Source organism: Delphinapterus leucas, chromosome 19 (assembly GCF_059928025.1).
Source record: "Delphinapterus leucas isolate spDelLeu-1000000601 "Yukka" chromosome 19, BTC_Dleu_Yukka2, whole genome shotgun sequence".
NCBI classification, from domain to species: Eukaryota; Metazoa; Chordata; class Mammalia; order Artiodactyla; family Monodontidae; genus Delphinapterus; species Delphinapterus leucas.
The window spans coordinates 58,533,185-58,543,244 of record NC_143147.1 but is presented as its reverse complement, the minus strand read 5'-3'; the positions used below and the strand labels follow the sequence as shown (position 1 = coordinate 58,543,244).

General features: G+C 64.7%; 1 protein-coding gene across 1 annotated transcript; it reads left to right on the top strand.

Moving 5' to 3' along the window:
• Window positions 1-5,505: 5,505 nt before the first annotated feature.
• On the top strand, window positions 5,506-9,734 carry GCGR (glucagon receptor). Its single transcript, XM_089901546.1, is given in 13 exon segments — window positions 5,506-5,759; window positions 5,855-6,014; window positions 6,708-6,815; window positions 6,897-7,018; window positions 7,104-7,210; window positions 7,284-7,687; window positions 7,760-7,820; window positions 8,101-8,362; window positions 8,364-8,480; window positions 8,483-8,583; window positions 8,720-8,858; window positions 8,937-8,978; window positions 9,341-9,734. Coding segments are annotated over 13 exon segments (1,905 nt in total). The 5' UTR covers window positions 5,506-5,699; the 3' UTR covers window positions 9,563-9,734.
• Window positions 9,735-10,060: the final 326 nt, after the last annotated feature.

Genomic DNA, 10,060 nt, shown 5'->3' with positions numbered 1-10,060 from the left:
CTCCTGAGCCTTCAGACAGTGGCAGGGCAGGTTACCAAGCACCAGCTGCCTGTGGGTATGTCACAGGGTGCTGGAACCAGCTTCAGCTCTGCTCTGGGGGCTGGACGGAGGGGGGAGCCATGGGTAGGGGAGAACCACGGGTTCCAATGTCCCCCAAAACAGCAGTAGGGAGAAGGGCCCCAAACACAAAGGACAGCATCTAACAAAAGAGCTGACCCAGTGGGCCAGGGAGAGCATCCCAGGGTGATGGTGGCCAGACAGTGGTTGACAGTGGAGAGGTAGCCCAGACAGATTCCAGAGAAATGCGAGAGGGAGAATCAGGATTTGGTGATGCACTGGAGACCTCAAGATCCCTGCCAGGAGTCCAGCAGGTGGGTGGGCAGAGGAAGTACATTCAGGAGATGGGAAAGGGTCAGGGGAGAGGGGTCCTGGTGGGGTCCTGGGCATCTGGCAGTGGGAACATTAGGAACTGTCCAAGGGAAAGTGGAGGGGAATGCAGAGAGAAGGAGGTGGGAACGCCAGCCTGGAAACCAGAGCCATGGGAGAACTTTCCAGAAGGAGGGCATGACCATCCATGTCCCCAGATACTGAAAGGCCAGGAAAGATGAGGCCCCAAAGTGTGCATGAGGTTTGGTGACCCTGCGGTCACTGGGGGCTGACTGCTGGGGTGTGTGGAGCGCGGGGGGGGGGTCCCGGAGGGAGGGGTTGTGCTGTTGGATGAACGGTGCTGGAGGGTGCTTAAGGGAGATGGCGCGGGACCCTCGGGCTTAAAGAGGCACCCCAGGGGCCGCCCTTCCCCGCCTTGGCCCCCCACTCCACTCCGGCGCGGTGGGAGTTTCGCCTAGGAGCCACGGTGCGGGGTAAGTGAGGGGTCAGTCCTTCCGACAATCAGTACCCGGGAAAGAAGCTGTGAGGGCCCGGGAACGCGGAGGAGACGAGAGGAAGGGGCGTGGAGTCACAGCCCCCACGCCCGGCCGCGCGCCCGCCACACACCGCACCTGTCCATCCACCGCTGCTGTCCCCGCGGGGAGCTGCCGTCTGCCGGCCCGGTTCGCCCGGGCGGGGGTCTGCCGAGTGAGCTCTGGGTTGGGAGTTCTGCGGGGCGGGGTCCGCGGGGAGGGCCCCGTGGGGTAGGAGTCCGCAAGGCAAGAGTCGGGCACGGGCGCGCGGGGAGGGGTCTGCGGGCAGGGGCTCCCGGGCCCGCAGTCGCTCCCCGAGGCGCGGCAGGAGGGCGGAGGCGCGGGCGGGGACCCTCGGGCCGCTCCCGCCCCGCCCCCGCCCCCTCCTCCTCTCCCTCCGCCGCCGCGGAGCGTAGCCGCCGGAAAGTTTGCTAGAGGCTGGCGCGGGGCGCGGGGCGCGGGCGCGGAGCCGGCGCCGACCCTGATCTGGCAGCGCCGTGGAGACGAGCGGCGGCCGGCCCCTAACCCGTGCGCGCGGAGGACTACGGGGATCGCGAAGCGGCCGGAGCGGCGCGCGGTGAGCACCTGGGCCAGGCTCGAGGACACGTTCCCGGCCGGGGGCCGAAGGCGGGAGCGCGGGACTGGCCGGCGTGGACCCCTATCTTAGGTGGGCGGTCTCGGGCCCTGGGTGTCGCCGTCCTCATCGCCGTCGGACACCCCGTTCCCAACCCCAGGATGCGCCCTTCCAGCTCGGACGGTCAACCTGGTTCCGCACTATCGAGAAGGTTGGGGGTCTCAGCGCTTCCCCCGTCCTCTCCTCCCTGGGGAGCGCGTCTCGGGGAAAAGGGTGGGGTGTCTGTGAGCGCCAGGCGCGCTGTCCTGCTGCCCCTCTCCGCTCCCGACTCCTCCCTCCAGCACCCCCCTTCCCCGCCCCCCCTTCCCGCGCATACACAGAACCTCGGAGACACCCCCAGAGGCGCGGGGGGCAGCCCTGCTTCCCTCCAGCGGGCCTCTGCTTCCCAAAGCTCCCCAGCAGTATCTTGGTTACCCGGGTTTCCCCGGAGGGGCCGAGGGGCGTCATCCGCGGAGCCTACACTTGTCACTTTGATCCGCAGGGAGGGCAGGTCACTGCCCTGCCTGCTCCTTCCTCTCCGGCGGCCCCCACTCACACTTCTGGGTCGCAGGATTTCTGCCCCCACAAGAAACGGACTGACTCCTGAGGTCTGGGCGCCCGCATCCTCCGAGGACCTGTCCGGGCTGTTTTCGGCCCTCCTGTGCTGGGGGATGAGGGTTGGTGGGGGAGTAGCACCCTGGCCCACATCCAGGCCCGCCCTGCCCCCACAGAGTGGGAGGAGGACGCAGGAATCAGGCTTTGTCAACAACCTGTGGCCCCTGATCCCGCCCTGGGGCCATGACCTTCCGCTACTTGCTCTGGTTTCACAAACACCCCCCACCCCCATACCCATCAGAGGCTGGTAGGCCACAACCACACCTATTCAGATCCTGGGAGGAGCTGGGGTGACCAGCGCCCCGCTCTCCTCCATGGAGATCCACCCATCCTGGGGGCCCCTCCCCCAGCTGCAGGTCTGGGAGCCCTGGGGCATCCCCAGGGGAAACTGGAGAAAACAACTGAGCTTTGAGCACCCAGGAGTGGTGTGTTCTGCCCGGCGGGGAGACAGAACGCCGGCCAGCCAGCCCGTGGTGGAGAGAGGGGGCTGGGAAAGAGAGGAGGGGGCGGGCTGGGGCCGGGGGAAAGCTGGCCCTCCTTCCCACTCCGCCAAGAGTCTCTGATCCTGAGCTATCTGTGCTGGGCAGGTGCAGTCCAGGGCCAGAGAGGGAGCGAAGCCTCCAGGTCCATGAAGGGAGAAGGCTTGGTCCCTGGCCCGTAGTCCCCCGCCTCCCCCGGCTCCCGAGCCGTGCCGGGGAGGGTAATAAGGTGGAAAACGGCAGCCCTGACGCCAAGGCCAATGGGAGGCTTGGAGCAGCACCTCCGCACCCCAGCCTCAGCCCTCACTCATTCAACGGATATTTATCCCTGGGGCTGGCAGGCTGCCTCTGGGGTTGCAGTGTCCCCCACGGAAGGGAGGGGGCCTGCACGTGATAATCTGTCCTTCCCTTCAAGTGGCACATCTCATTGTCCTCCATGGTGTTGAGGACGCAGGGACTTTTCAAGTAGGGAAACCGAGGCTCTGAGAAGTTGAATTATTTACCCTTGGTGCCGGGACCAGAACTGGGCCTTGCAACGTCCCCCGCTCCTGTGGCGGCAGCCTCACACCTGGGTGCTCAGGGCAGGGACCTTAGAACCTCAGCCTTGCACAGCTGCAAGTCGTTGCACAGCCCCACACTCTGCCCAGTCCTCATTCAGAGAAGTGTCTAGATGTCTTGCCCGTACTCCCCTGACAGGCATGGGAGCCTCATCCACTTCTGCCCCTTGTGTTTCTGTCAGAGACTTAGTGAGAGGTTCACCCTCTACCTCTTGTATTGCTTGGGGGGTGCTGAGGCCCTGATCCCTAGGGACGTGGGGCCACCGGTGCTCTGAGCTGGGGTACCAGCTTGTGATCTGTAGGTGCTGAACTGTGTGGGGTGAATCTTCAAGGATTCCCAGCCCCACATACCAGACCAGGGATGGGAGTAGGGGTTATGGAAAGGCCTCCCTACTCCTCTGCTCTGGCTGCCATTGGAGGGGCAGTGAAGGAGGGGCCCCAGGGCAGCCCATCCCTCTCTCCCCTCTACCCCGGGGCTCAGCTTCTCTCTGTGGTTCCCAGACTAACTGACCCCTAGCTGGAAGGCAGGCTGCTTGGGTGTGGCCCCACCTACCTTGGGTTCTCCTAACAGCCCTAGGAGGTGAGCAAGGTGAACTCCCACTTTTCAGATGGGAAAGTTGAGGCACAGCCTGGCCACCACACCCCAGCTGGACTCTGAGGGGCTGACATTTTGCCTTGGAGCTCCTCACTGGACTATCCCCGCAGCTTCATCCTCCCTTCACCACCGGCTGCAGGGCCCCTGGGCAGGGGGCAGTATCCTTCCTCCCCATGTTCCCTGCCTGCATCTCCACTGTCTACTCCACCCCAGCCATCCCTTGTCACTCTCCCCTTGCCCTGCCCCCAGAGCCTCTAGCCATCCAGGCTGCCCTTGTCTCCCTGAGCCTTCCCAGCCACCTCCCCTCCTCCAGCAGCTGGTCACAGTGGTCCTCACCCACCTGGCTCCGTGGCCTCGGTGGGCAAGGGCAGGGCAGAAGACCGGGCTGTTTGATAAGAATCAGGAGATAAGGCCCCTCAGGCTGGGGACACCTGAACTGCCCCTTGTCCTCCACCTGCCTGGGGGCTACTCCCCTGAGAAGGCCCGCCGCTCTGGCTCCTCCACCTGGACCAGGGCCTGGGGACCAGCCACTACTGGGCCCTGCCTCACCAGGCCTGACCTGCGCTGTGGCCCAAGGGCCAGGGTGAGGAGCCCCACAGCAGGCTATGGTCCAGGTGCCCACCCCATGTGGTGGCATCTCAGGGTCCCGTTAGGGGTGAGGAGTGGATCACAGAGGAGCCCACGTGAGTTGGCCCCATGAGGGCCCATCTGGACTCTGATGGGAGGAGGCTGAGATCCAGGGTTGTCCAGCAACCCTCCACCTTCAGTCACAGCCTGCATCCCTCCTCCCCACCTTCTCCCTGGCTTCTCCCAGGCACTGCCTTCCAGCCAGCCAGTTTCGTCCATCTGTCCATCCATCGGTCCATCACATGCTCACTCTGTGGCAGGATGCCATCCACAGCCCTAAGGGGGCTTGCATGGGTAGTTCCTAGGGGCCCCACCCCTAGGCCCCAAAGGAAGCCCCTTCCTACCGCCCTTGTGGGATTCAGTGGATCAGAAGACGGACTCTGGAAGCGGTGACACGATGACTTACGGGGCTGCTAATGTCCCCAGTGCAGGCTTCGGACACGACCAGGCACCTCAGGTCCCCCCTGCAGGCACCACGAGGGCAGGGGTCCTGTGTCTGAGCCCCCCGGCAGCTGGCAGTGCTAATCTCAAAGGAATGCGCTGCAGCTGCCTGTGTGCTATGGCCCATGGGACCCAGGAAGCCCGGCCGGAGTCTTGGGCGTGGCCCAAGGGAGCACCTAGACACCCCAGTCCTGGGCAAGGGGGCATGGATGTGACAGGGACCACCCTAAGCCTATGCTTGGCACTCCTGGCCCCTGCCAAGTCTGGGAGCTGGCCCAGGGCCACCTTGATAACCATGCCCCTGGGGACCAAGTGATGGATGGTCCTGGTACCCTGCCCCAGCCTGCCATGCTGACTTTCCCAGGAGCTAAGAATAGGTGGGAAAAATAGCGAGAGCCGAAGGGAGGAGTTGGGCAGCTAGGGAGGCTGCTCCCTCCTCTGACATCTTTGGGACCAGGCAGGACTGGGGCCGCTTAACCAACATGTAGGAGAGGGGCTCTGGGACTGTCAGAGCCGCCACACAGACAGCCACGGTCTGTGAGATGGAGCAGCCCCCAGGACCCTGAGCAGAACCCCCAGGTGCAGGGCCAGACCCCCAACCTGCCACTGGCAGAGTGACCATTTCTGGCATCCCCTCCCTCCCAGCTCTCACTTCATTAGTAGGATTCGGAGACTCAGAGGGATGGTTTTAGGGGAGCAGGACACCCTGCTGATCACAACGGAGACCAGCTGGGCCTCTTCACTCCTGGGTGTCCCTGCACAGACCCTGCTGCTCTGATACTGAGCAGCCCCCGGAGGACAGTGCACCCACGAGGACCTCTTTGCCCCAGCTGTGCAACCCCAGCCAGATGTGGGGGGCAGCTGCCCAGAGGCATGCCCCCCGTCCTGCCGCGCTGCCCCCACCTCCTCCTGCTTCTGCTGCTGGCCTGCCAGGTGAGCGCTGCTGCCAGTCCCCCTGTCCCACCAGCCTGCCTGCCCCTCATGCTGACGCCAGTCTGTCCCCTCTGTCCATCCATCTGTACCCCCAGCCGCAGGCCCCCTCCGCTCAGGTGATGGACTTCCTGTTTGAGAAGTGGAAGCTCTATGGTGACCAGTGTCTCCACAACCTGAGCCTGCTGCCCCCCCCAACTGGTGAGCCCCGCCTTCGGCCCGAGTGCAGTCCCCGCAACCCCCACCCACCATTTACAGGTGAGGAAATTGAGCCATAGAAAAGCTGGTGACTAGCCCAGGGCCACAGACCAGGACATTTAAGAAACGGTAGAAATGCCCCAGAACTGGGGTGTTTCGTGCCCCTCCCCTGCTGCTGGGCACCCCTCAGGCCCACGGCCTGGACACCGTCTTTCCTCCCATGGAGCAAAGCCTCGTGGCCCAGGAGGCAGACAGTGTGTGGGGGAGGTGGACCGAGAGGGGCAGGCAGAGGGCACCAGGGCTGGTGAGGGGGAAGGAGATGAGCCATTATCTGGAGTGCTCAGGCAGACTGAGGTACAGCGTTCTGGGCAAGTTCTGAAGACCACTCAGGTGCAAAGAGAGACACTGGGGCGGGAGGAGCTGCCTGGGAGGCCGAGCCATTGTTTGGGGGAGGGAGGGGGCCGGTGCTGGGCCCAGAAGGATGCCAACAGAATTGGGGTTCAGCCTCCAGAGGTGGAAGTGCTGCTAGAAGGGCACTAGGAAGAGGGAAGACCCTGGGTGGAGATGCGGAGTATCTGAGGGGAGGTGGCCGGGCAGAGCTGGAGCTCAGGATCAGGCTGGACAGAGGCGTCCAGGGCAGGCAGGATGGTCAGGGAGATCTGGGAGGCGGCCTCTTGGGGCGCAGAGAGCGTACAACAGGGGGCTGTGCAGGCCAGGCCCTGCTGAGGAGCAACCCTGTCCCCGCCTCTGCAGAGCTGGTCTGTAATAGAACCTTTGACAAATATTCCTGCTGGCCGGACACCCCTCCCAACACCACAGCCAACATCTCCTGCCCCTGGTACCTGCCCTGGCACCACAAAGGTAACCACAGCAGGGATGTGGGGGGTTGGCAGAGGGGGCTCAGCCCAGGGGCGGGGAGCTGACCAGAGCCTGCCCCCGCAGTGCAGCACCGCCTCGTCTTCAAGAGGTGTGGGCCTGATGGGCAGTGGGTACGTGGGCCGCGGGGGCAGCCATGGCGAAATGCTTCCCAGTGCCAGATGGACGACAAGGAGCTTGAGGTCCAGGTCAGCCCATGGCAGGTGCAGTGGGGGCTTGTGGGGAGGGGCAAGATGGCCCTCTCCAGCCCTGACTGGCCACTGCGATTTGCAGAAGGAGGTGGCCAAGATGTACAGCAGCTTCCAGGTGATGTACACCGTGGGCTACTCCCTGTCCCTGGGGGCCCTGCTCCTGGCCCTGGCCATCCTGCTGGGCCTCAGGTATGCCCACCGCCCTGCTCATGGGGGGCCCCAGCGGGCAGGGTGGGCGGGGACTGACTCGCTGTCCCCACAGCAAGCTGCACTGCACCCGAAACTACATCCACGTGAACCTGTTCGCGTCCTTCGTGCTCAAGGCCAGCTCTGTGCTGGTCATCGACACGCTGCTCAAGACCCGCTACAGCCAGAGGATTGGGGACGACTTCAGCGTGAGCGTCTGGCTGAGTGACGGGGTGAGCTCCCAGATCCGGCCTCTTGGCCTCCGGGCCCTGGGCGGCAGGCAGCTGGGAGGCCCGCACTCATGCTGCCCCCGCGGCCAGGCAGTGGCCGGCTGCCGGGTGGCTGCGGTGTTCATGCAGTACGGCGTCGTGGCCAACTACTGCTGGCTGCTGGTGGAGGGCGTGTACTTGCACAGCCTGCTGAGCTTCGCCACCATCCCTGAAAGGAGCTGCTTCCCCCTCTACCTGGGCATCGGCTGGGGTGAGTGGGCCGGTGCGCAGGGGGCCAGCGGGCTGGCCAGGGCCACGAGACCACAGCTGTTCTCCCCCACAGGTGCCCCCATGCTGTTCGTCACCCCCTGGGTGGTGGTCAAGTGTCTGTTTGAGAACATCCAGTGAGTATCTGACTGGCGGGCCAGCAGGGGGATTCGCCTCTCCTGGCTGGGAGGTGCTGGGCTGGCCCCGTGGGGAATGGCCATGTGGCTCAGGGTGTGGGAGTGGCTCAGGGGTCTCCGGCCAGAGGCAGTGGGGGTCACTAAGCAAACCTGGTTCCCCGGGGTGGAGGTCATTGGTAATTATCTCCCTTCTTTTCCTGAGGCACTAATTAGATCCCAAGGAATCAGGGGGCGGGGGGGCTACGAGGCTGCCAGGACACAAGCAGGCCCCACCCTGCAGGTGCTGGACCAGCAATGACAACATGGGCTTCTGGTGGATCCTGCGCTTCCCTGTCTTCCTGGCCATCCTGGTGAGGAAATGAGGCACCTGCTGGCACTGCAGGGAGGGCCGGGAGGCTGCTGGACTTGGCCCCCCAGCCCCTTCCTTCCTCATCGGCCTGCAGCAGCCTGAGGAGACAGACAGCATCCTGCCTGGGTGGACAGGGAGGGAGGCCTGGCACTCACCCAGGACACTGGCTGGCGCCCTGGGCCTTGGGCCAGGCTGTCCATCCTTGACTGGGTGCCCACAGCCCCAGGGCCCCAGGAGCCAGGGTCTGTCTGGCTGCCAGGCCCACCTCCAGGAGGGACAGGTGGGGGCCAAGAGCTGCCCTGAGCTGTGTCCCCCCCACCCACAGATCAACTTCTTCATTTTCGTCCGCATCCTTCACCTCCTGGCGGCCAAGCTGCAAGCCCACCAGATGCGCTATACTGACTGCAAATTCCGGTGGGTGTGGGCGTTGGGAGTGGGAGGGCGCCAGGCGGCTTGCGGAACCCCGGGGGCCAGAGGAGTGTAGGTGGGGGTGGGGGGCACCAGAGCCCCAGGGGGTGCTGGGCTGGTGGCTCAGTCTCTGCCCCCGCAGGCTGGCCAAGTCCACGCTGACCCTCATCCCCCTGTTGGGGGTCCACGAGGTGGTGTTTGCCTTTGTGACCGACGAGCATGCCCAGGGCACCCTGCGCTCCGCCAAGCTCTTCTTCGACCTCTTCCTCAGCTCCTTCCAGGTGCCTGCCCGCCCCTTAACCAACCGCCCAACCCCCAGGCCAGCCTGGGTGCAGCCCTGACCTCCCCCATCTCTCCAGGGCCTGCTGGTGGCTGTTCTCTACTGTTTCCTCAACAAGGAGGTAGGTGGGGGGGTGTGGGTCTGGAACCAGCGCTGGGGTTGGGGTCAGGGGGAGTGTAGACACCTTGGCCCCACCCCTCGGGTGTGAGCCCTTCGTGTCCACCTGCACTTACTGGGCTCAGTTTCCAGGACACTGGGTGTCAGGCCTGCTGAGATGGGTCAGCCTCAGCCCGTCCTCAGGGAGTGCACCTGAGGGTGAGGGGGTCCCCAGGTGTTCCCAGACCCCAGCGTTCTGTGGTGACAGAGCCTGCCTGGCTCCACAACCAGGGCGCCACATAGCCCTTCAAGGCCAGGGGGTTGGGGATCCTGAGAGGGTGGCACGGGCAGGCCCTGGGACTGGCCCGACCCGCCTGCCCACCCCAGGTGCAGTCGGAGTTGCTGCGGCGCTGGCATCGTTGGCGCGAGGGCAAAGCACTGCAGGAGGAGTGCCATGTCGGCAGCCACACGGCCAGACCCACTGGTGGCCCCCCCAGTGAGAAGCTGCTGCTCTCAAGGGGCGGTGGCAGCAACAGGACTAGCCAGGACCCCTCTACGGAGACCCACTTGGCTGGCGGCCTCCCTGGATTGGCTGAGAACCCCTTCTGAAGCCCCCTGGAACTTCAGCTGTGGCTGGACTCAGGTGCCCAGAGAGGGCATCACTGGACAATCCATAACCGATGCCCAACAGAGGCAAGAGCGTGGGAGCCAGACAGCACCCTGCTGTCCACATGTCCCCAGTGTGGCGGTCTGAGGGGCACCTGCTCTGTGCCAAGGGGTGGGGGAGGGGGGGTGGCGGGGAAGCTGTTCTGTGAATGCATGCCCGTGTGTCCCCGTGTGTGTCAGTGTGTCTGAGTTAGAGAAAACATGTGTCCTCCAACAATAAAGAGCTCTGTGCTCACCCTGGGTGGAGAGCTGGGCTGGAGGAGAGGGGCCAGCTGGGCCCAGGGCCTCCCCGTGAGAAGGGAGTAGCCGTGGATGGCCCGTGCTGGCTTGCTCCTTCTAGACTTCTCCTTGTTGCCCCATCATACAGGTGAATTGGAGCTGGAATCCCTGAGGGTGTGTGTGAGTGGTGGCTGGTGGTGCCCCACCAGCACGTGCCGTCCC